General features: G+C 52.8%; 1 protein-coding gene across 7 annotated transcripts; it reads right to left on the bottom strand.

Moving 5' to 3' along the window:
• Window positions 1-1,384: 1,384 nt before the first annotated feature.
• On the bottom strand, window positions 1,385-24,246 carry NDEL1 (nudE neurodevelopment protein 1 like 1). Of its 7 annotated transcripts, XM_082294084.1 has the most exons (10): window positions 19,302-19,805; window positions 15,708-15,805; window positions 14,116-14,269; window positions 12,791-12,939; window positions 11,652-11,788; window positions 9,474-9,647; window positions 8,626-8,717; window positions 6,398-6,549; window positions 3,682-3,716; window positions 1,385-1,631 (listed from the first exon to the last, which is right to left on the bottom strand). In XM_082294084.1, the coding sequence occupies exons 1-10, from the start codon at window positions 19,326-19,328 to the stop codon at window positions 1,624-1,626; spliced, it is 1,026 nt and encodes a 341-aa protein (XP_082150210.1). In that variant the 5' UTR covers window positions 19,329-19,805; the 3' UTR covers window positions 1,385-1,623. The 7 variants fall into 7 exon arrangements, with proteins under 7 accessions (XP_082150210.1, XP_082150206.1, XP_082150209.1 ...); XM_082294080.1 differs by lacking the exons at window positions 3,682-3,716; window positions 19,302-19,805 and adding an exon at window positions 24,196-24,246; XM_082294083.1 differs by lacking the exons at window positions 3,682-3,716; window positions 19,302-19,805 and adding an exon at window positions 21,509-21,528.
• Window positions 24,247-25,843: the final 1,597 nt, after the last annotated feature.

A 25,843-nucleotide genomic window follows, 5' to 3' on the forward strand; every position in this document is an offset into this window, starting at 1 on the left:
ACCGGCCCTCCCTGGGCCATGGCAGAAACCCCTACGGGACAAAGTAAGAGCCACGGCCACTGGTTCTGCAAAATCCACTGATTCCACATTAAAAGAACTTTATTTTTGGAAGATTAGTCTCATTTGTTTTCATTCTTTTGAAACCACATCATGTCAGTGGCACCAGGGTGGAACGGTACATCCTATGGAAACATGCCAGAGAGAGGCTGAATAAATAAAGCTACAAAGCCCAAGTTATGTACAAAGACCTCAGGCAAAGGTATTATGTTTACAAATCTATGTACAATAAAACAAATGTAAACAGTCAAATGCAGCAGAGGATGCACAGGAAGGAAGGACCATACAAACCCTAATGGCAAAGGGACAATCCCACCTCCACTGCTGGGCCAGTGGGGTTTTTTCTCAGCATTTGTAACTCAACCACCTGGGAGCTGCAGAGCCCCTGAACGACGATTGCTGAACCCTCAGCTCCAACCCTGGCTCCATTTGCTGGTTCAGTCTAAAAATCCACCGACTCTGAGGCACATGGACAGAGAAACCACACAAATGTGTTGCCTGAAAGACCCACGGGGCTCAGTCGCCCCAAACTGTCACAGGTGATGCTGGACAGTCCAGTCCTACAGCACAGGGGTGATGGGCAGGGCAGGGTGGGCCTTGGGGCCAGGTGGAGCAGCAGCTTCCTAAAGCTCCCACGGGGTCGCTGTGTGGAGGGTGAGGGATGGAGGCCGAGTCCAGCAGGGCCACGGAGCTGTGGGGCAGCCCTGGGGGCACCTGAGGGCACAGCCCCTGGGCACAGCACTGCCACCCCTGCACTAGGGCAGGAGCCCCAGGGGGAACAGCTCAGCCGTGCTTGGCCCTGCCAAGGCATCTGGGGGGGCTGGGATGGTCGCCCCAGTGCGCTGCCACGCGCCCTCTCCCTCCCTGCCCCGGCCCTCTGTGTGTGTCCAGCTGTCCAGTGGGGATGGGCTGGGCTGGAGCCGCTCATCCAGCCCTGCTGTGACTGCCACTGACACAGCTGGAACTGAGACAGGACCTGGGGCCAGCTCCAGGTGCAAATAGCACCAGGGCCGATGTCAGCCCCCCAGGGCACTGCCACGAGGCCTGAGAGCAGCAGCTGCAGGGCCTGGGAGGGGACAGGGACAGGAGAACGAACCTGTGAGAGGAGCGGCCAAACCTCAGTGAGAGGAGAGGGAAAGCCAAGGGGCCGAGGCCGGGCGTGTCCCCAAGCACAGCAGGACCCCTGTGCCCCCCAGACAGAGCAGGGCTCGGTGTCCCCAAGCACAGCAGGACCCCTGTGCCCCCCAGACAGAGCAGGGCTCGGTGTCCCCAAGCACAGCAGAGGGTGGCAGCTCGTGGGGCCAGGGCAGAGAACGTCCACTAGAGCAACAGCAGAAAACAAACTGTATTGACAGGACATGGAGGGCCGTGGGCTCGGGGTCTCCTCTCAGGGCCATGTTCCAGCAGGGTGGGAATGGGGAGGAATCAGGAGCAGTTCTTCTCGTGGTGGGCTGAGAAAAGCATCCAAGTCCAAACTCCTGTGGGCTCATACACTCAGGGGGAGCATTCCCGGCGCCGAGGACGGTCGGGAGCCCCCCAGGCCGGGGGGCCCTTGGTCAAAGCCGTTCACTGCCCTGGGAAGGAGAGAGAGCCCGTCAGGGAGGAGCAGCCGGGGGCAGGGCACTGCTGCCCCTCCCCAGCACCCGGAACCCTCCCTGGCCCCACTCCTCCCCCTCACGGCGTCCCCGGGGCCAGGGCCAGGACAGCACCGGGACAGGGCCCCAGCTCCGGCTGCCAGGTCAGGGCCCACGCCAGGGCCGGAGCTGGCACGTCCTGGCTGAGGCGACTGTCCCAGGAGGACAAGTGGCCCCAGAGCCTGAGCCCGCTGGGTCTGTGCACCATGGGTCTGAGCACGATGGGTCCGTGCAGGGTCAGGCCCAGCCTCCCTCAGCGTCGGCTGCACCCGTCCCTTCCCTGGCACTGGGTGCCCGTGTGCCCGGAGCGAGGGCACAGCCCCCGGGGCGGTGCCTGCCCTGTGCCCGTGTCCCTCAGGAGGGGACACACACACACACACGCTCTGAGGGCGGCCAGTGCCACGGCACAGCTGTCTCTGTGCCCCAGCAATCCCCCCTGGGATGGGTGGGAGAGGAGCCTGTGGGTCCAGCAGCTTTTCCATCTGTACTGTGACACGGCTCCATCCCAGCCCAGGAGCAATGACATCCCTGATCTGCACTTCCCCCCACACCAGCCCTGCCCTCAGGGGGCTCTGCAATGCTCAGGGTGGGGGAGAGCCCCACAGCTCTGGAGGCTCAGCAGGTCCTGCTTCCATGTCCAGCTCTGCAGCACTTCTCCAGCTGAGCCTTTCTTCATCCAAGGTGAAGCAGCAGCCTGGATTTGCTGGGCCACAGCAAAAGGCACCAAACAGCAGCAGCAGCTGGGGGATACTGAGAGCTGGCACTAAGGCTGAGCTTAGGGAGGGCTTACCCAGCCTTGGGTTTCTGATGGGAACATGAAAAGGCACCAAAAAAAGGGAAAGACATCAGCATTACTGCAGTGGGAGACAGAATTAAAGGAAAATGAAATAACTTAAACAGCAAGTGTAAAAATAACCAATAAAAGGTCCTGCTTTAGCTTCCAGGAGTCAGCTGGGAAAAGCTGTTGTGCTCCAGCTCCGACTCGGGCAGTTCTGGGAGGTCTCTGGAGCCTCCTGCCCATAGTGATTAACCCCAGCCAGGTCCCCCTCCTGCTCCTGCCCCCTTTCCCTGGCCCTCAGACCACTCCAGCAAACTCTGTGGTGCCTGTGCCATGTCCTTGCTCTGGGATTCCCAAGAAACCAGGCTCCAAACAGAGCCAGGAGCAGCATTCCCTGCTGGAAAGGTCCCTGCAGTGGTTGCTGAGGGATGTTTCTGACCTCCTGTCCCTGCAGTGCCATGGGCTTTGTGTCTGTGTCCAACCACTCTGCCCTGACTGCTAATTTAGACTCATTAACCTGCATTTCGAGCTGGATTTTGTACTTAGCACCTCATGCCCAAGATACCCTCAGCTCTAAGTTTCCAACACGTCCTCAGTGGAAGATTCTTCTGAAGCTGAACAGTCCAGCTTGAAGGGAAAAAGGAGCTGGTAAAGCACACTTGGAGACCTGGAACTGCCCCAGCTGCTCCCAGCTGCCACGGCTGTGCTGGGCATGGACAGTGACACCGAGCAGGGACACTGCTGTCCCTGCCCACACTGTCCCCTCCCTGCTCTACCCCGGCCATCTCCCAGCCACCTGTGCCCTTGTCTGCTTTCCTGTCTGCCACAACCACATCACTGCACACCAAGAGCCACAAAATGCTGCAGGAAAATCACAACCGAAGGGCAAACCTTCCGAATGAACTCCATCAACGAAGCCACACCTCCCCTGAATGCCTGCTGGGACCAGTTCAATCAGAAACATGCACTTATTTGAAGTATTACACAGATCAAGAAAGCAAGCAGCACTCAGGCTTATGTTTGCAACAGGTCACAGCACCAGAGAGGTTTATTTCAAGTAAGGAGAAAGAGCAGTTGCAGCCTCAGGCTCTATCAGGGCCCATTAGTGTGTGACACTACCAACTACCTCGTGCAGTTACCAGAGCCCCCAAATCTGCCCCAAGCCCCAGGTTACACCACATGCAGCCAATCAGTGCAAATGAATTCATTTACCCATGACCAAGGTGGGGAATATGACCTTCTCACGCCTAGTGGAGAGAAAGGGAAAGTTTATGCACACAAAAATGACATTCCTGAGCACAACCCTTGAAGCAACAACTGGGGCCAAGCAAAGGTGTTAAACCAGACCTCAGCAAACCTCTCCTGTCTGACCTCTGCACAGTGAGACTGCTCTGCACGGGCAACCCAGCACAGGACAGGCACAGGATTCCTGCACCTGAGTCACCCACAGCTCCCTCTGTCCCAGGAAAACCTTTAAATAAGGTGGATCTGGGACTGAAAAGTGACCCAGATTTCACAGCCTGGTGTAATCTGATCAGGGCTGTGGGGAACAGCACAGAGACACCTCTGACTGCTGTGTGTGAGCACAGGCACTTCTCACATTCAAACTTCAGCTCGTTTCATTAAAACAAAGCCCAAGAGATTCACAAAAATAACCAAGAATAAACATCAGCTATGAGGCCTTTGGCATTCAGGACTGCAGGAAGGGGAACAGGCACCTCAGGCTGGCTGTCCCAGTGCCAGGGCCCTGCAGAGCCCAGAGCAGTTTTGTTCCCTGGACAAAACTGGACTGACATTAACAACCAATTAACAATAATTACAACAGCAAAAAGCAAGTATCCATCCCGAGGACCATCCTCGGGTGCTGTTCTGCCATTCCCTGGCATCTGGACAGAACCTGCATGTTCCTGAAGGGACCAATCTGCAGGAAACTGATCTTCCACCAGACACTGCTGAATTTTTAACAAGTACTAAAGCCCTGACTGCCCCAATCCTGCAGCCAAGCTTTGGTGCAAGCCCTGCTGTGCTCCAGACCTCCCCTGAAGCAGGGCTGCCCTGTTCCCCTCTGAGGGCAAAGAGCAGGGGCTTGGCAAGAGCTGGAGATGCCTCAAATATTTCAACCAACTAAATGGCAGAAGGAGGAAGGTAAACAGAGCTGTAATGGTGTGGCTGAGTTATCTCTGAGCCAACCCCACCACTCAGCCACCAGCTGTTCCTTAGGCATCAGCTGCAGATTGGATCAGGGCTGCACTTACACCTGGATCAGGGCTGCACTCACACCTGGATCAGGGCCACACCCACACCTGGAACAGGCTCCAGCAACACCCGGGGCAGGGAGGAGAGTTGATGGCTGGAGAGGAAGGAAGGAAGGGACAAGAAGGGCAAGCGTGGCTCAGGCCCTCGTGCCCACCCAGCACAGCCACTCTGGGCCAGCATGGCCAGGGCTCAGCTGTGACCCTGGCTGGGGACAGCTCCCAGTCCAGCTCCCAGGGCTGAGCCAGGCTTTCCACAGCAGCCCTGGAGCCTGCACCCAGCACAGGCACTGCCAGCACCTCCTGGCACAGAGCAGGGGAGCAGGAGTGGGTGATGGGACAGCCTGGGAACAGCACACAGGGGTACAGGGGACCAGGACAGGACAGTGGGGCTGTGCAGCATCTCTGGCAACTTGCAGATAAGCACAGCAACCACTTCCAGCCCTTTTCCTGTCCACTAACACCCCCAGCTCTGCTGCAGCATTTCCTTCCTGGGTTTCTAAGCCTTCCTCAGCCCCAGCCTGCTCCTCCCTCCAGGCAGTCAGCCCAGGTAAGGAGTGTGATGACAATCTGCATAATTAAAAGTGACCCCCACCCCACAGAGCAATCAGCTTATTTGTCACACCACACCTCAATATAGCTGTGCTGCCTGCTAAGAGCTGCCATAATCCCTCCCCAGCACTTCCAGCTCCCTGGGGGATGCACAGCCCCCTCAGCCCTGCAGCACACACAGCCCAAAAGCTGATTTGCACATGACTTTAAGGCTCTGAACTCTGCCTTTCCCAAAGCAGCAAACACCAATGGCTCTAGGAGCTCTGAGTGCCAGTTTTTAAGGTGCAGCTCACCCTGCTCCCCACACGGCTCTGCTGAGGATGAATGTGGGAAGCTCAGCTGGCTGCTCTGGCACTTTCAGGTTGGAAACAGCTCATTTCATCCTCTAAAATAAAGACAGGATTGAGGAAGTGCTGAATATCAGCATTAAATTGCACTGAGGTTTAACGTGAGGACACACAGGGAGCATGGAGGCTGTTCTGCCCCCAGTACCCTGGAGAACTCTGTGCTTTCCACCTTTGTACACCCACGGGGCCTTGTGCTGTGAGGCACTGGGGAAAACCCTCCTGCAGAAGCATTTCCCAGTGTCCCAGAGGGAGCTCTGAGCACGGCAGACACACACAGGAGGGCTCCTTGTTCCCGGGAAAGCAATCCCCGGCTCTGAGGCTGACTCACAGCAGGGAGGAGCCACCCCTCAGCAGCCAGAATTCCTCCACCGATGGTTCATCCCTCACAGAGGGGGTGTGAGCACCTCCCAGGGAACATCCCTGCCTGCCCCAGCTGCTCCAAGGCAGTCTCCACGTTTGGGGCTCTGCATGCACTTGCCCAGAGCACACCTGGCAAGCCCTCCTCTGCTCCTGAGATGCCCTCAGAGGGCCCATTCCTCACTGCCTGGGGTTGGTGTTGCAGCCCCCAAGAGCTCAGGCAGGACAGGCACTGCCAGCTGAGGCACAGCCACACTGCTTTCCTCTCCGCTTTACAGAAATGCCCTGCAGACTTTGCACCCACGAGTTATTTCTCCTACGGGATGAAAACGGTGGTGGGCTAAAGATGAGCCATGAAAACTGCTCCAAGGAGCTGCTGAAATGCCCCCCCCCCGAGGGCAGAGCTGTGCCCTGGCTCACCCCTTGTCGAAGAAGGACGTGTGCCCTGGGTGTGGGTACTTTGTGCCGTTGCTGCTCATCACGGCGCTGTTGACGTTCCCTGAAATGTAGGATTTCCGTGATGCCTGGTCCTTTGCAAAATTCCTGCAAGCAGCTAATTTGGATTCTAAGGCCTGCGAAAGGGGAGAGAAAAAAATAGTATTAAAAAAGTAATAATTAAAAGGAAGTACTTTGCTGCTTATGAGCCCAAGACTGCTGTGATCAGGACTTCAGTGTGATCACCCTTGGCAAAAAAATGGGAACAAAGCTGTCATTTCTTCTGTCACCCAACCACAAAGGAAACACACAGATGCTGATGCAGACTGCCAGGCATTACTCAGCTCCACGAGGGCTCAGATTCTAGAACAGATGAACTTTGAAATAATTACCCAAGATAAGGAAGCCAAATCCTAGCAGAAGTTACCAAAATTTCTTGCTTCAGCAGCTGCTGCGAGCTGATCAGAAGACCGAGAGCCTAAAGCAGAATCCTCAAGTTTTAAGAGGGGCTGTGCATTTGGAAAGTTGGTTTTTTCACCAGGACAACACCTGCAGGAATTTCTTTCTTAATCTTGGCTTGCAAAATAGTCAATTTCTAAAGCTCCACTGCCACCCTTCCCAACAGGCCTGGTGAGGTCTTTCTCCTCTATGTAAAGTGACAGTGACTCCTGGAAGGAGGAGCAACATCCCGATTCTCTCCTTTACTCCAGAACATCACCTGCCCATTCTGCCACCATCAGAGGCTGAATATCCCTCTTATCCTGAATATCCACGGGGTGTAGCAGGAATTTCGTACCCATTACACCCCTGTGTGTGGGGGCACTCAGAACATGGCAGATGCCTGCACTGGAAACTGAAATCCATCTCCCCAAATGTGAGGTTCGGTGCTGTTCTGCACAGAATATTCCATTACCAGGGCACTGACATGCTGCCACAGGTAAGTGAACCCTGTGCAGACTCCTAGGAATCCATGGAAGTTTATTTAGGGATTATGGACTATACAGGCAGCTGTAGATAACTCTGGGTGTCACAGATTGTCCCCTGGCCACAGCCAGTGTGGTCCGAGCCAAGGACTCCCTGTCTCAGCTGCAGGCAGGAAAGCAAAGTGGAAACTTCCTGCAGAGACAGGGAGTGTAAGGTTTGGGATGAGGGACAGCCGAACCCCAAAGAGCTTGACCACCCTATAATTGTTCCTAGAGTAGTGCATGAGCTGGAACCCTGTCCCAGTGGCCGAGCTGTGGCTCAGGGCAGCCTGGGAGAGAAGCTTGCTTATTTGGCATTTCCTGTCCTTGCAGAGTAATCACATGGGATTGTCACTAAGCTCCCTAAATCCCCTGCAGACTCTTACTCACAATGATCCCCTTTTAAACATGTCACTGCTAACCCCGAGCTGTCCTGCTGCCCTTTCAACCAAGGCTGAGCTCGCTGCCTCCAAATGGGAGCAGCCAGGCAATTTTTCACGTCCAACTTTCCTAAAACAACTGTCTGTACTGCAGCTCCTGCCGGGCTCAGCGTGGTTACACAGGCACAGGGCACAGCCAGAGCCAGTTCCCTGAGCTTCACTCACACACAAACAAACCACCACGGCTCACCAAGAAGCTCCTGGGAGCTCAGGAGTCATTTCTTGTTCCAAGTGGAAAGCCTGGGTCCTGAACAACACTGCAGCAGATGTTTAAAGCACTTCTTCCCTGCTCACAGTGTAATCCCTTTAAAGGCTCATGCATTTCACTTCCCCACCAACCACAGATGGGAGCACTTGGCTTTCTCCTGATTTATTTTCTCACTTTCTTACCAAAGGTTTCCAGGCTGGTTTTTCTTTGAGTATCTGTGGCAGAACTCCCTGGGAGAGGAGCTCTCCCACCAGCAGACCCTGGCAGGGTGATCCCAGCTCCTCCCTCACCCAGAGCCTGAGCTCCAGCTCTGCAGCCCAGAGGAAGCTGCAGGCCCAGTTCAGGTAAGAACAAGTTCACAGTGTCCAACCCAGTACTTGAAAAACTTTTACTCCAAATAGGAATTTTGTCACCCCAAATTGGATCAGAACCACGGGATCATGCTTTAAAAATCAAAATAATTAAAAAAAAAAAAAGCATTATCAAATACTAAGCAGTGAATGTGGATGATTTGGCAGCTGCAGAATGTACCCAGCATGGGCCAAGGCTGTGTTGAGATTAAGCACAAGGACAGAAGCCCCAGGGAGAGCCCAAAGTACTCACCCCCACTTTCCGTAGCAGATCTCCCACAATGTTGAGTGCAGATATTCGAGCTGAAGGAGTCAGTGGGCTGGTACCAAACCCATTTGGTATAGCTGCAAACACAGACACTTCTTATTACTTCACTCCTCCACAGTTCAGGTTTGAAAAAAATTTAAATTCATCAGCTTTTACATAAAAAAAAAAAAACCCCAAACATATCTACGATCTTGCTGCAGACATTTCAACCATTACCCACAATAACTGCAGGATCACTAGCCAGAGAAAAATGATAAAGCTTGACTCCTGCCCACTGCCCCTGGTCCCATTAGCCCCCCAGGCAGAGTTCATGCACTCTCCATCTGCAAGGCTACTGAGTGCAATCCATCTAATCCAGCCAGAGCTCCCTCTGGAATCGACTCCTTCTCATTTGAAAAATAAAGTATTAATCCCTGTGACTGTCCAGAGCCTTCCAGATGGGAAAGGGGGCTGGAGTAACATCCCACTGCCTCACGGAGGAAACAGGACCCCTGAAAAGGCAGAGTGGTAGCAGAGACTCCAAATTCCTGCCCATGTTCACCCAGCACTGCTGCTGCCTATTTGAGCAGAAATATCAGTCCCTGCACTTCCCTGAATTCCCAAATATTGTCAGTGCTCTACAGCAGGCACCCACTGCAGAGTGCAAACCCCTCCTGCTCCCAAAGGCAGTGTCTGAGCTTCACTGTCCTTCTCCATGCTGTTTACTCCTGAGATGCACCTGATGCTGCCCCAGGATTCAAACACAACTCATGGAAGTGTGTGGGATCCACACCTCCACATCCACCTCGGGTTCCCTAAGGAGCACAACCAGACCCCATTCCTGTGGGTGATACCTTTTGGGGAAGGAAAACTATTTTCTGATCCTTTTCCAACGGGTGTAGCTGGCAAGGAGAGAGAGGCCTGGACAGCTGAATCCATCTTCTCACAGTCCAGAGTGGGCGAGCTGGGTGCTGATTTTCGGGTTACCTCCTGCTGCCTTTCCCTCACAGCCAGCTCTTGCCGTAGGTCTGAGGATTGAGAGAAGGAAAAACCCCACAAAATCCCATATTAGTGACAGATTCTCTCATAAACACTCTCTCTCTTCATTTGGGAGGGGCAGCAGGAGACACTTCCCAACAATCCAGGATTAGTGCCTGCTGCTGCTTCCTCCAGCAGTGAGGACAGCCCTTAGAGCAGCCCCAGCCCTATCCCATCCCATCCCATCCCATTCCAGCTGGGACAGGGAGGGAGCAAACAGCCCTGCCTGCCCCAGAGAGCTCCCTGTCCCTGGGATGAGGGCAGCCAATTTGCCTCAGGATTTTTCCCCATTTGCAGTGTGAGCTCCATGTTACAAAAACTGCAGCTGGACACAAAGAGCTGCTGCTGCTGAGCCCAGCTCCTGCTCAAACACAGCTTGGAAAAACAGGAATGACCAATATATTCCAGTGTTTCCCATTCTCTACATTCTCCTTCCAGTTAATCCACACAAGCCAAAGGCAGTCCAAGGGTTGCATCCAGTTTCTTGATGCCTTGGCAAGTAAAGGAGCAGAATGGAGGGCAATCCAAAGGAAAGGGACTCCAAGGGAAAAGATGGAGCATTAGGAAAGCCCGGTTTTATTCTCACCTCCTCCCAGACTGCAGCTTATCCCCTACCCTGTCCCCTTCCCTTTCCACAGCTTTCTGCTACAAAGAGAATCCAGCCCAGCCCAGCAATGGATCTCTCAAATCCTCACAAAGATGCAAACAAACATTACAAGTGAGTTGTTCCTTTTTGGGCAGAGCAACTTCATTTTCACAGACCTCCCATTCCTTGCCTCAATCTGGCACAAGAGCAAAATTAACTGCACATTACAGCTTTTAAGTTGTCACAAATATTTAGAACTGATTTTAGGTAAAACAGCAGAGCCGAAGTGACAATCTGTCTGGGCTTCCAGAAGAGGATCTGAGGCTGTTCAATCAGAAATGTCATGTTTGAGTTTGACAGTACCAGTTCTTTTAGAGGCTACTGTTCCTGCTGGCTGCCTGGGGGAATAACTCACGAATGCTAAAAATTTCCAAATGACTCATCTAAGAAACAAGATGTCTGTTTTGCTGATTGTTCCAGTGTTCTAGAAAACAGTCCCCTGGGTTTCGCTGGTTTTTCCAGTTTTATTGCCCTAATCTCAAATTACAATACATATATTTCCTCAGAAAATCTTCCTCTTCATATTTAGTACTAAATCCCCGTGCTTCCAATAAAGCTCCCAATTTCTGGGGCACAAACTTGCTTCAAAGAGGGTCACAAAGGAGAATAACAACAAAAAATCCCAACCTGCTGTCAGATTGTGTCACACTTAGGTCCAGGCCTCAAATGAGGAAGTCTTTTAGGAAGCTTCATTTAGGGAACAAAACTGCAAAGCACCAACCTCTAAACTACATAATTGGCTGGCACAGGCTTGTGAGCAGATCACCTCCACTGTCAGAGAAATCCATTTATACCAACCATTAAAAATGCTTCCCCAGCATCCTCAACGTGAAATCCACTGGGGAATTCCCAACTCCCAGTCACATCCCAGAACACCATCCCAAACATCTCTCACTCACTGGTCTAAACACAACCTTTACTGGAGTATCTCAAATAAAATATTTAAGGCAATTTCCAAGGGGCTTAGAAGGAACACAGGAGAGATTTTTTTAGGAGTTAATTAACTATTTCTCCTGTATTTCCCTGTCATTTCCTGTGCTTTCCCTTCCTATAAACCCACAGCAAGAGGAACTTTTGAAGCACATTTCCTCAATTATCTTATATCCGTGGAACAGAGTATTTTTGTGCTAAAAATCCTGAATTAATCTGATATTAGCTCTGCCCAAACGAGGAAATTATTTTTTGGTTATACTGGACATACAAAGAACACACTGTTAGTAACACCTACAGCATCCAGTTCAAGTCTCATCATGTGAGGCTTTCCAGAAACATGAGCTTTGCTTGCTGCACATCTCTTTTAGCAAAGCAACCCTGCATCAGGACACAGAACCAACCAGACCAGCCATACCTCTTGCTTCATCCTTTAATCTCTGTACAGAGACCAGCAATGACTCCTTGTCATCCAATTCACTTTCTAAAAATGCATTTCTCTCAATAGCTTGGTTCAGCCTTTGTTCAAAGTCTTCCAATGAAACTATTGTTGCCCTAGAAACAAAATCCAGAATATTAGGTTCTCCAGCTCAGCCAGCATAAAAGCTTATTCAAAACCATAACAGAAGAAAAATGTTAGAAGGGCTCCATTCAAGGTAAGCATGTGAAAGCCACGGAAATGCTTCTTAAAAAGGAGTAATCAACTCCAAAGAAACAGGAGAAAAAGATGAAAAGAACATGATAGCATCTGGCTCTCAGGGATGCACCAAAGATGTGGGAAAGAGCCAGTCCAGAGCAGCCACCTCCATTTTTCCCAAGCCATGCTCCAAAGCTGTGCATTAATCAGAGCACCAGCTCAGCTGGGGCTGTGCTCTCAGGGCTCTGCACGGGCACAGCCCAGCCAAGGTGGGAAGCAGAGCACTGGGATACTGCCTAAGACCCAATTCCTCCCAAAGTCAGCGTCAAAAGTTAGTCAAGAGCTTAAGAGCCTTGTGGAAACAGGGCCTCAGCTCTCAGATCTTTTTTCCAGATAGCCAGAGGTTCACTCCTGCTCTCCTGAATCAACGGCAGAGTTCCCATTCAGCAGAAGGGAAGCATGACCTCCTCCCAAACTGGGCGTTCCCAGCAGCAGCCTGCAAAGGGCAGGGTTGTTCCCTGCAGCTGTTCTGCCAGGGACAGGAGACTCCTCTGGCCTGTTTGATTTAACAGGGACTATGGAAAGCAGGACTTCAAAGGGGCTCTGAGCCAGCAGGACCACAAATAAAGTCATCTAGTTGAGAGTACCAAAGGCCGTGCAGGGGCCTGGCTGGATCTGGGCTTGTTCCTCACAGGAGCACAAACCACACTGCAGTGGCCCTTTCTGCTGCAACAGGAACCAGCTGAGGGAGGTGAGGGGCAACTGCACTGGTCAAACAATCCAGTGCCTTGGGGGTGTTTGGGTTTTTCTGATTGTGCATTATCCTCCCTTTAAGGAACAATAAAATGCTTGAGCTGAGTAGCAAAGAAAAGATCTTTGTAGTGCAAACTTGAAAGGAAGAGGAGGTTTGCAGCCTTCACCTCTTTGCACGTTCCAGGTCATCGTTGGCCTGCTCCAGCTCCCTCACATATTTGTGCAGCTGATCTTTGATGGCTCTTGTCTGGCTCAGGTCATCCTCCAACAACGACACCTGCTTGTAACTCTGGGCGTACTGGTGCTCCAGTTTCTCCTGAAACAAAGAACAGGGAGATAAATATCAGCTGCTGGCACTGTCCAAGTCATCAGCAGGAAAAGGGCACAAAAAGTATCACTGTCTTTGCAGAATGCTGATTTGGGACTGCTGGTAATTCAGAGCAGAAACTGGAGAGGGAGAAGGAACACGCTGTGAACATCAGGGCTGGCTGCAGTACAAAACCCCAGACATTTCACCACAGCACAGCTGCCTCTCAGGGATGTGTCCCTGCACCTGCTCCCCACAGCCTGCACTGACAGCTGCCCCAGAAGGCAGAGAGAAATCCAACTGCACAGCCTCCCCTACAGTGCTTCTCCCTTGACAGCACCCACCCTGACACCAGAAATTGTCTGACGTGTCCATGAGCAAAAACGAGCCACTGAAATCGTCACAAAACCTCCGGGCCCACAAACTCATCCTCAGAAGAATTCACTGCCCAACACCCTCTGAGGGCACTGAGAGAGGCCTGTGGAGAAACTACTGACCTCATAAAACACATCCTAACCCTACAAGTACAGCTGGCACTGGAGACACAAAGTAATCCCATAAACCCTCCTTCCACTGAGTGAATTTCTAACCTCTGTCTTCACTAAATAAGCCAACACTGCCCAAAATGCTGCTTTTTCAAGGTTTCAAGAGAGGCGAGACCTTGTTAACACAGAAGCATCAATTCAGAGCTGCCTTCTGCACATGCAGGTCCTTAAGCAATTCCTGGCTCCACAGATGCGACTGTAAATGGATGTGGAGACTCCCTGAAAGATGAGCACAACTCACCCACTTTCTGTCTTCTTTGGGGTCTCATAAAACCAAGGAGAGGCCAAAAGACTGGTTTAAAAGAAAGGTGTCCAGGCAGTGGCCTGACAAACCCCTTGTGCTGTCCCCGTTGCTATGCCAGTGCTCCCTGAGGAACAAACAAAGCTCCTCCTTGGCACAGCCTCGGGAATTCAAACCAGCACCAACTCCAGGACAACGTTTCATGACGTGAACAAGAAAAATTCTGCCAGAAATGTCCCTGGCCTTATTTGGGGTACATGCCATGCTTCAGTGTGGATCTTAACCAGACAACTCCTTTTTTATTTGGATATTCAGTGCCCAAGAGCAGCCCAGACGATCCAAAAGGAGATCCAAGATGCAGCTGAAAGAAAAAGCAACACTATCACAGAGAAAACCTACCTTTAATGTTTCCACTTCATATTTCAGTCTTTGGTTATCTGCTTGCAAATCTCTGTTCCTCTGCTCAGCTTGCACTAGCTGTGCCTCCAACTCAGCTTCTAATTCCCTGCTTCCCTCCTGGAACTCAGCCAGCTCCTCACGGGCCTCCTGGAAGCTGCAAGGAGAGGATTTCATCAGTGGAAAAGCCAGCATCTCCCAAGTTAAAACAAAATCTGCAGCTCTTCTAAAATAAAAAGCTGAAAAACTGGAGTTTTAAAGCACTTAAGTGTCATCCATGGGCCTCTAAGGGAAAACAGAAAAATGGGGAAACAGAGAAATTACATTAAGCTGAACTATTGAAGGAAATTAATTCTCTTACATCAAACCCAACAGCTACCTTAAATGCCTTTGTGGAATCAAAGCTATTTACAGGATTCATGGGAGCCTGAGAAGCACTTTGTGCTCCATTAGCTTTCACTGCTAGCAGACTTTATGGTACAGACAATGAATTAAGCAAACATTTAACCAGATTTTGGTTAAAAACTGAAGACAGAACAACAGTTTCTGCATCTCTGCACTAGCTGGAAAATTAAAGTTCTTAAAAATCATGCAGAGTCAGGAAGCCAGGACATGCCTACCTCCTACCACTGCAAGTTATTAAATACTAGAAGTAGCCACCCCACATACTTTGCTTATTAAATTTGCATCTTTACCACAGGTAATAGCTCGGCCCTGAGCAGGCAGCAGAGAAAACCACCAAGGCTTTAGGCAACAACACATCCACTGGTGCCTCAGATGGAATTTCTGACACACAAGAACAGCTTTGGGTTCTCCACATGGACAGGCCACTCCACATTCCCAACACCTCCCTCCCAAAAAACCCCAAACCAAACAAAAAAAAGCCACTTGCACCTTGGGTTCTTTGGGCTTGAGGGAGGTTTAACTTCAGCTCAACTGCACATGAGTTACACTGAATGCAAAGAAAGCTTTCAAAAAAAACCCAAACTGGGATCTTCCTCCAGTGCCCCCCACTCCAAAAAAACCTCAGCCCACCTCCCAGTCCCTCCAGAAGCACAGCATTGCTCCAGAGAGCAGCTTCTCTTGGCACTTTTGGTAACAAAAAAGCCCTATGCCCCCTAAGAGATGCAAACCACTGGTACAGGCAGGGCCAGGAGCTACATAACACTTGAATCAAATGCAGCAGACACCAAATCAGCCACTTTTCATACCAGTAATTCCACTACAAGAAGCTTGAGGGAACAGCAGTGATACAAGGCAAGCCCAAAGGCGCCTTCTTATCATAAAACATCAAGATACCACTTAAGGCAGCACTTTAATTACACAAAGGTGCACATGATCATAAAAAGGCTCTGCTCTTGCTCAGACATGCTCAAAACATAGCCTGCAGTTCCTGGCATGGTGACACTGTGCAAGAAACACTCAGCTCCCACTGAGATGGAAATTTTAAAGCTGGAAATCCTTTACAGAGAATTCTCTTCTCACAGGTTCTTTCTAAACCATCTAATAACCACCTTGGCGTGGCCTTGCAGAGGAATAGATTAAACAGTGTTCTGGTCATTAAGAACCAAATTCAGCTTGCAAATGCACAATACCTTTGTTTGTACTTCAAGGAAAGCTCTTTCCAATATGCAGTTTCCTCCTTTGGACTCGAAAAAGTAGGAATTTCGTCACTGTCCATGATCAACACGACCTGCAGGACACAAACACAGGAATACACTCAGGGCAAACACAGGCAACCAGCCCCAAAACCTCTGCTGAATCCTGGGCTTCAGGACTTGGCACCCATGTCCAGGATGCCAACAATCCCTCCCAGGGCTCATCCAGCACACAGACCTGCCCCAACGAGCCACAGGATTTTCCCCAGCCTCTGGAAGGGCTTGTGGAGCAGCCTGAAATGAGACCAGAAGGTTTGGCTGTATTTTGTACCTGCCACCGAAGCTCCAGTTGGTGCCACAAGCCCACTCAGGCCCCCAGCTGGTTTTACAGCTATCAGTTTCCACTTCAGTTCATTAAATGTTCTTAAAGAGATTTTGCCTCCTGCCACCACACAGCGACTTCGCCACAGCTGCTTTTAGAGCTGCAGCGGTGAGTAATGAAGGAGGACGAACACTCCAAGTGAGCAACTACAAACAGCTCTGTGTGGAGATCAAAATTCAACTTACTCTTCCTGCAGCAAGTCCTGGCTCATTCCTGCTTGCAGGTAACAGGAATTATCCACATAGTTCTGCTGCCTCAAATAGACACGAGGAGGATCAGCCTCTCCCATAAATGACACGGTCACGTCACACGGGAGTGTTCCAGCCTGGAGCTATTCAGAGGAGAAGTTTCCCATGCCAAGGCAGTGGAGATCCCCTCGCCATGAGGATCCTCCTTTCTTGGACCTCCACAGGCTCTCAGCCAGCACAAGAAACACAATCAAACATAATTTTTATACTGTTTTATATGGTCCAGGGGACATGAGACAGTGGAGGCCTCAGCACACACCAGGTCTCAGAGCTGATGAAGGTGATCAAATGCACAGCGGGACCAGAAGAACGTTCAGATCCCAGCCAGGAGATGCACCATTGCTCCACCTCTCCAAGCAATCCCACAGCTCTCCAAGGCATCTTTTTTTTCCTCCTCAAAAAGCCAACCCTCAAATTCTGTCCTTGCCACCCAGAAGAAGAACGGGGTGAACCCAACCTCCTCTGTGCTCCAAGCAGAGGCTGTGAACGCCTGCACCAAGCCCATTGATCAGAAGAGCTGACCTAGAAGTCCTGACTTTCACACTCTGGCAGGCATCACTTCTCAGCCAACCCTGTCCCTTCAGGCTAAAATTGTCACACTAATGTGTTCTGTATCTCAGTGACCCACATTTTTGACACCGAAAAGTGGGCCAGAACAATCCCATGCTTCTGTCAGAGGGCAGCCAGGCCAAACACAGCAAGGCAGAACTGGCACATTGGTTCTCCAGCTGAGACTGCAGCTGCCACAAGCCAAGAGCAAATTTATCCAGAGGGTGCCAAGCACCTCAAAACACCTCAAATCTCGCACTGTGTTTATTTAACTTCACAGCTTTATTGCAGAAGCACACATGTCATGGCTCAGGTCATCACACTGCCCAGGAGAAATGACGGTGCTTCCTTTCCTGCACTGAGAAGGAAAAGTACCTGTGGAGCTACTCCCATGATGAATTTCACATAGGGATTTCTTCGTGTCAGCTGCTACCAAGGCAGCTCAGTCACTCCACAGGGACAAAGCCCAAGTCCTGGGCAGAAGCCTGTGGATGTGGAGCCCAGTATTCCTGCCTGAACTGCTGCAGTTCCACGGTGGGAGCAGACACCTGACAAAGCTCAGGTGCGTCCAGCTGCTCCTGGACAGTGATTCCCACTGCCAGGACAAGGCACTGCTGGGTGCTGTCCACAGCACTTGTCCAGCACTGATCCAACCCTTCCATAAATCCCTTCAACCTTTCCCTGTACAGCTCTAAACCAGCACACTCGGAGAGGCTCGGAGCAGCAGGGAGCACATTCATCCCCAAACAAATGAGACAAAGCACAACATAGGCTCAGCTCCCACAGCTCCAGAGGAGCTGAGCTCAAAAGGTGAGCAGCCAAGCCAGCTGTCAGCAAAATTCAGGATGTGGTTAGAAAAAAGCTTGTGCAAGAAAGCATCTTACATCATTTCCTAGAAGTAGCTGAGATAACGCACAAGACTCCTTCCTGTCTGCTCACATGGGGCACACCCTGAGAAATAAACATCCACGGGATCCCTGCAAGCACAGCAGCCTGTGCAGGAACAGGAACAGCTGGAAGGGACTCACTAGGACAGGAGGTGAGTTTGCCCCCCACTCCTTGTCCAAAGATTTTTCCTTTCAGACACTGGAGGGAGGAGATTCAGCCCAGTGCTGGCTCAGGCCCTGGGCAGGAACTCTTCTTTCCAAATCCACCCAGACCTTTTCCAACTCTCTCATCCTGCCTTGGTGAAGCCACCTGCACACGGTGGTACCTCATGGCTGCCCCTGCTCTATGTCTCCCACCATCCCTAATGCTATCAGCAGGGATTTGGGATCTGCTGACTGCGCTGCATAAAGCCCTGCTGCAGATGCCAGCGTGCACTGCTGAGCTCCAGCACCCATACCCCGCTTTTTGTCACTTGTATTCCCTTGTGGGCATGAGGACAGGAGAAGGAGATAAGAGCACACAGACACGGTGGTTCGTGGCCAAAATACCAGCCTGGGAGCTGGGAGATACTGACAGCTTCCAAACCTGCTCCCAGCACACACATGGCCACAGGAAAATCCTTCACTCTGCCAACCTTTGTCCATTCCCTCAGAATGATGGCAGAAAAACATGGACTGTGCAAGCAGAGAGGAAATCCCAGGAGTGAGCAGAACATAACCAGACAATTTAACAGAACCACACAATTCCACACATCTCATGTGTGGGAGAGCGGATGCCCACGGAATACCAAGAGTTGAACAAAAACTGCTTTGCCTCAGCCTGCTGCCTGTTGTCCCAGCCCCGGGAATTCTGTCAGGAGCTGAGAACCAGCATGGCCAGTCCTTCCTATTCAGGGCTCCTTTGCATACGTGGCACTCGCAGAATCCAGCCTTTGACAAACAACACTGAGGCTTTCAGGGAGCAGACAAGACAATGCAGCAGCGTCTTCCAGGGAAAATGAGAGCAGGCTTATGCTGCTGCCCACTCAAATTCATTCCAACACAGCTTAGCATTCACACAGTGCCCTGGGAAAACACAGCTCCGTGGGCACAGCTCCAGCTCCAAAGCTGCTCCCAGACAAGAACTACGTTCAAAACACCGGGGCTCCTTTCAAGCCCCCCTGGACCAAGTCAGCAGGACAGAGCAACTCTCTACTGTGAAAAGGAAAGAACTTTTCCACGCTGCAATGACTCTAAAAAACACAGTGTGTAGGTTAAGAACTTGTCTAAATCCAGAGGGTTTTGTACAGGACAAATCTGTTTTCCCACCTCAAAAGCATCCTTAAAACAAGAGGAGCAGTATCCTCTGAACATCACAAGAGCAAAAGGCTCAAGAATGTACCAGAAGTAACCAATCTAACGTGCAGACAGTATTTTTCAAGTAATTTAAGGAATCTTGCATTCAAGGCCAACCTCAAATCCCTCTGGAGCCACCTTCCAGCTAAGCCATGAAAACACAAACACAGCTTGAAGTGTAACATGGTACCTTAAAAAAGCTTCCCGGGCTCTCCATGTGACGGGAGACTGCAGCGAAGGCTGGGATGAAATCTAAGACCAAAACACTGAGCCTGAAATCTAACACGATGTCTCAGTTGGGATCCACCCCTTCCCACAGTCGGGAATCCACCCCTGCCTGCTCTCAAAGTCACTCAGCCGCTCACACGTCACGGCAGGGATGACTTTGAGCACTGCTCACACGCTGCAATTCACCCTGGATGTACCTGCAGCATCTCAAGTGGCTGCATAAAGCATTCCTCCTGATTGCAATTGCCTCACACTCTCCCACTGAACACCAGCTCAGAAATACTGCCATATAAAGAGAATGAGTATTATTTGATCTCCATGAACAGGTCGTTTTTCTCCACAGTTTTCTGCTTTCTTCCTCACAACCCCGTTTGCCCAGTATTTTCAGACACCAAACATGAAAAATAAAGCAGAAGCAAAGCAAGGCCACTCAGCCAGGACCAACCACAGGGCTGAACTCCACCAGCTACGCTTGGCTGTTCCCCCCTCCCCTCAAGGCACCGCAAATGTCCACTGACCTTTGGAATTAAACAAGCAACCACCTCAAATAGGACTTGATCGAGAAGTTCTGCCAAGCTCACATGTGGCCTTCAGTTCTCGAGATAACAACCCACTCTGGCTATCACAAAATGTCCAAGTGCCTGTTGGCTGCCGCAGTGCCCCCTTCTCGGAGGCAATGACGCTGTCACCGAGTGCTGGCACCGTCCAGAGCTGCCACGCAGAGCAGGAAGGACTGTCCCCAACCAGCTCTTCTTCCTCTTCCCCTTTTTTGCTGATTCACAGGCAGAAAAGCAGAAGAAATCTTCTGTCCACCATTCTTCACCTTCTCAAACCAAGATGACCAACAGGTAACCCCAAACTCCTGAAGCTCTTGATTTTTTTCCCCGCAAACCCAATCAAGACTCAAAGCAAGGTAAGCCGAGCACTTCAGCCAATACTCAAAGCAAATGTGCATTGTCCTATTAGAAGATGGAAAACAAACAAGCACAAGCCATGGATTAGATTCCACCAATCAATTTGGGCTTGTTTTGCTCATCCTGAAATAGGAGCCGGCGGATTTCCATACGCGTTTGGATGTGTGCCTGCATCCATCACCAGGGTGAAACTGAACCTCTGGGAAGTGAACCTTCTCCTGCAGTTCTATTTTTGAACTGAATGTTCCCGAGTGAACCACAACAAATGCCTCCTTCTCCCTTACAACAGCAGCACAGGAGCTTTCAGGAAGAGAAGAAAGTCACTGAGCACAGCGTCAGCACAACGCTCCTTGCTCTGCTGCAACAATAAATCCTGCATTTCCAATTTGGGCAGCACTGGAGGCAGGAGATAACCAATTCCTACCTGCAGGAACTTGGTGCCAAATTCAGAAAAGCCTTTAAGATAAACTAAGCAGCACACAGCAAAGCCTTGTTATCTCAACAGCCTCATTAATCAAATATACCATGTCTGCTCTACACCACATGGCCAAGAACTCATCTGTCTGGTGAATATTTGATATCCAGTCACAGAAAAACCCTTGAAGAGTGAGCCAGCACTGGGCTGGAAGCCTTGAAACCAGAAGAAATGCACTGATGCAAGAAGCGTCTTCTCAGAAATAAGTTACAACTACCAAAACTATCAGAATTTTGTATTAAAAAACATTGATGGCTTTCACAAACATGGAAAGTTTCAGATATTTGACCCCTATTCCTTCCCAATCAACCTCACCAAAGTGACTAGAAAAGGAAAGCTGAAGAGGTTGGTGCTCCTGATGCAGGTCCAGGACTGCCAGAGGTGAAGGAAGGGCCCCTGGAGATGTGTGTGTCCCAGAACAACCTGGCCTGAGCAAGGGGACAATTTGCTCCCAGCTCTGTACCCAGGAACTCCAGAGGGATGAATCCACACAGAGCAGAGTAAACAGCAAACTGAGGAGGAAATTCAGGCTGTGGAAAGGATACACTTGTCCCTGACTCAGCCTCTGCTCCCTCCTAGGCAGGTTGGTGAGGTGTGACAGGCACCGGGAGCTCTGATCCTGACCCACACCAGGCTGGCAGCTGGCACAGGCTGCCACGGAGCTGAACCCCTCTGGAGATCACCCACCCAACTCCACCTTCTCCAGCTCAAAGCTGCCTGCTTGCTCCTTAAACCTTGAGGAATCCCAGGGCATCCCACCCAGCAGCAGCAGCGATTTACCTGAGATGTTGTGGCACACACAGCACAGAGCCTGAGCAGTGACAGCTCCAGGTCCCCTGGGCCTCCTTGTCACTCCAGCAATTCAAACCATCCCGATGACAACACCTCCTGGGAAGGCGGTGGCCAGAGGGTGAGATGCTTCTGGACACCACAGAATGACCAAGGAATTCCAAGGGAAAAGCACTCAGCACGGATTTCTGCCAAAAGGACTGAATTCTGTTGCTTTTACATCCCTGAAGTTCTACCAGTGTCGGGGGGAGGGGTAAAATGGATTTGAAAAATGCCCCCTGAAATGGCATCACAGACCAGCCCCCAGCAGGGAGGGGCTCTGCAGCGAGCACTTAACAACAGGAATGTTAAAAATAACCCCCCAAACTCTGTTAATCAGGAGAAGGAACCAGCACAACCTTCCACTGAGCTGTGGGGACAGAAGAGCCCTCCAGGGACACAACCACATCATGAAAAATCTGCTCTGATGGGTCTGGCTGGCTTTGCCCGGGGTCAGGGCAGCACAGCAGTGCAGGCAGTTTGCTGAACACACTCCCCACCTTATCTTGATTATGTCTGTGGTGTCACAAACATCAAGGGCTGCAAAAATACCATATCCTTTCTGCAGTCTCACTTTCCTGGCTCAAAAAACCAACTGTAATGGACTGAGGGCATAAACTGTACTTTGTTGCTGTACTTCTTGGCAGTCTGCTGCCAGGAGTGTCTCCAGAGACAAGATTCCTTGTGACACCAAGGTCACAGACATCATCAGTCCCGTGCTTTCTCTCCACTTTCGTACTTTCCTTTCTCTTCTCTGCCCTTCTTCACCAAATGAGGAATTATCTTACGTATCTGCAACCTCTAAAGAGTCAGGGACAAAAAAAAAAGAGGGTTTTCCCCTGAAGAGGAAGGAAGGCGGCTCAAACAGTGACTCAAACACTGCCTCTGAACACTTCCTCCACTTCTGGGACTCCCAGTGACATGTGGGATTAAATCTTCTCACCTGGGCTCTGCTTCCACATATGCAACAATACAGAAATGCACAGCCCAGCCAGAGAACAGGGCAGGGGATCTCTTCCAGGGCAGACCTGACACTGTCAATCTCAGACCCACACTATTTACCCATCCCTGCCACATCCTGTGCAGCCACAGTTAACTGGCACCATCAACCAGCCTGTCTGTGCAGCCCCACTGCAAGCATCAAACTGGCATTTAAATAAATAAATATTGAAGCACAGAATCATTCAGGTTGGAAAAGACCGCTGAGATCATCAAGTCCAACCTCTGACTAATCACCACCTTGTCAAGCAGACCAGAGCACTCAGTGCCATGTCCAGGAGTTTCCTGAACACCTCCAGGGATGGGGACTCCACCACTTCCCTGGACAGCCCCTTCCAAAATATCTAAAAGGTTTCTTTTCTGCCTTGGGACAGCTTCTTCTCCTTACAGTTACTGATACCTCTAACAAAACACTGACCTTGGAAAGGCCACCAGCTCTCCGCAGTGTCCAGGAATTGTTCCTTGGGGGGTTGGGAAAAAAAATAAAGGAAGAAAAAAAATTTTCTGAAGTATCCAAGGAACTCTTCTACAGCAGTGTCTTGTATTTAACCACCTCTCAGGCAACAAATGCCACAGGCATCCGAAAGTGCCCTCCACCCCCTGCACTTGTGAGCAAGTCAGGAGAGTGGCAGAGGGACCAGAGAAGCCCTGAGTCACTCCCAGTGCAGATTGGGCTGTGGGTGGGAGAGCACAGCTCTCCTCCTCCCGGGAGGGAGAGGGATGTGCTGGTGGGAGTCACTCGGCGGAGGCCTGGCTCGGGGAATGTCTCTGCCCTCCTGTCAGCGCATCCTTTCCAGCACGTCTGCTGCAATTCGGGTCACGCTCATCACCCGAGCACGGGGCACGGGCTGCTCGGGGCCGGGCACGTTCAGATGAACACAACAGGGCTCTCTGGGCTGACAGGGAGGATAACAGCCTCAGAGAAAAACCCGCGCTGAGTTATTGACAAACATCCAACAGAGATCACAGAATCACAGAAGACCTCTGAGATCATCCAGCCCAACCTGAGACCAAACACCCCCTTGTCGCCCACAGCAGGGCACTGAGCTCCACTGGCCTTTCCCTAAACACCTCCAGGGACGCCGACTGCACCACCACCTCCCTGCCCACTCCAGCATCCAATCATCATTTCCGGGAGGAATTTCTTCCTAAAAAAGACGCTGCGCCCCGGGCATAGGATCGATCAGGGATTTTACGAGAACAGAGGCAAACCACGCGTCCGGCTCCCTGTCAGTGACGGGAAAACGCCCACGCTCGGGGCCAAGGCCGGCAGAGCGGCGGGCAGGGCCCGGGGCAGCTCCGAGCCCCCGGTGCGGCCGGGCCGGCCCCGCACCCGGCGCGGTCCCTGCGGTGGGGGCCCGGCAGGGCGGCGGCCGAGCGGGGCCGAGCCGTGACTGACAGCGCCCTCCGCCAATGGGAAGCGGCGGCGCCGCGCCCGCAGCCAATGGCGCGGCTCGGGGGCGGGCCCTGCCCCGTTGTCAATTCGCAGCCAATCGCGGCGCGGAGCGGGGCCCGCAGCACCCCCGGCCCCCTCCCCGCCCGCCCCGCGCCCCCCGCCCGCCGCGCCCGGCCCGGCCCGCTGGGGCCTCCGCTGGGACCTCCGCGGGGACCCCCGGGCCGGCCCCGGCCCCGCCGCTCACCGGAGCGCATCCCCTGTCACAGCCGCCGCAGCGCCCGCCGCCGCCGGGGCCGCCTCATCCGGGGACTGGAGGGCGGGGCCGCCGCGTGATGCAAGAGCCGGGGGGGGGCGCTGTCGTCACGCGGGGGCGTGGTTCGGGCGGTGCCGGTCCCGGTGCCGCCGCTGGTTCGCGTCCCGTTCGCCCCCGGCCCCCGCCCCGCACGGCATGGGACACCCCCTCCGCCCGCCCCCATCCCACCGGCCGCTCCCGGCGTGAGGTGGTCCCGCCCTTCTCCCTTTGCGGCCTTCGGAAGCTGCCCCTGCCCGTCCTCCGCCGCTGTGTCCCCGGTGACCCGGGGAGGGGCACACCCAGGCGCGGGCACCGCAGGCCCGGGCCCATGGACACCATCCCTGCGGGTGCCTGGACATCCATCCCCCGGGGCCCAGGACACCACTCCCTTGGGGCCACTGGCCATCCATCCCTTGGGGCCATTGGTCATCCCTCCCTCCGGGCGAGCGCTGGAGAGGGCAGAGGCAGCTCCGCCTCCTTCCTCCGCATCCTGCGCCCGCTGCCCCGCTGCCCGCACGGCTCCTCTGCCCACGGAGCAGGGAACTCTCTGCGAACTGAGGTTTTTGGAATTCCGCAGGGACCCTCGGCGGCCCCGAGCCGAGCTCAGGAGAGCTGACAGTCTCCACGCTGGTTTTCTCATCCCCCGTTTTCCCGGCACAGCGGCTCCCGCTGCCCCCGCGCTGCCCCCGTGCCCGACGTGTCCCGCGGTCCCCGGGCCGTTCCTCTGCCGGGCTTCCCGGGCGGGCCCTGCCCCGCAGCCGGCCCGCGGCTCCCCGGCACTGCCCCGATACTTGAGCTGGCTTTGCGCGTTCCATTTCCTGCCCTGTAATTAGCTGCCCGGGCTGTCATCGGCGGCGGGCGGTGCGGCCGGGATGCCCCCGTGCTTCCCTTGCCGCGGGCCGGTGCTGCCGGCAGTGGCTGTGTCCCAAACCGCAGCTGGGACAGCCGGGACAGCCAGTGTCCTCCGTGGGCACGGTGCCACCATGGCACCACCTCTGTCCCCACAGCCTTTGCCGTGTCCCATCCACTTGCACATGGGATTGTCCATGGTTGATGCTCCGATGCTTTCCCTGCCTTTCCCATGGATTAGTGCAGACAAGCTGAGGATGAAGAGCACAGACCTCTCCCCAGCCGGGTGTCCAGCCAGCCGTGGCTGGCCCCTGACACCTTCACGGGCCTTTCTGGGTCACCCTGTGTGACCTGGGTGAGGCACAAGGCCACAAATGCTGCTGAGCTGTGTCAGAGCGCCGGGCCCAGGACGTGCAGTGCAGCACGGCCCCGAGACACCTGAATTAGAGGCTGTGACAGGAGGGGAAGCCACAGCGTCCTGGGAGCAGTCATCTTTTGGTGACAAACTGCCCTTGGAGCTGCCTCATCCCTCCTGGGAGCAGAGCCTTGTTCCCAGTCTGCCTTCATGCACCTTCTGCTGTGTCTCTGTTCCCAGAGGCTGCTGCTGGTGCTGCCACAGCCTGGACCACCCTGCCCACCTCCCACCTTCTCCCTTCCACTGACCCTCCCCCTGGCTCACTGACACCCTCTCTGGAGGGCAGGGAGGGGCACTGAGGCGGCTGTGGAGAATCTGGAGGCCTGTCTGGGAGAG

Source organism: Coloeus monedula (genome assembly GCF_965178545.1).
Source record: "Coloeus monedula genome assembly, chromosome: 19".
Classification (NCBI taxonomy): domain Eukaryota; kingdom Metazoa; phylum Chordata; class Aves; order Passeriformes; family Corvidae; genus Coloeus; species Coloeus monedula.

Excerpts from the sequence above, each read along its gene's own strand:
- NDEL1 (XM_082294078.1), bottom strand. The coding sequence starts at position 19,328 with ATGGAGAGCCCGGGAAGCTTTTTTAAG. Across the intron at positions 11,789-12,790 it reads GACCTGGAACGTGCAAAGAG|GGCAACAATAGTTTCATTGG; the intron begins GTGAAGGCTGCA and ends TTTTGTTTCTAG. Across the intron at positions 8,718-9,473 it reads TAGTTTTCCTTCCCCAAAAG|CTATACCAAATGGGTTTGGT; the intron begins GTATCACCCACA and ends CTGTGTTTGCAG.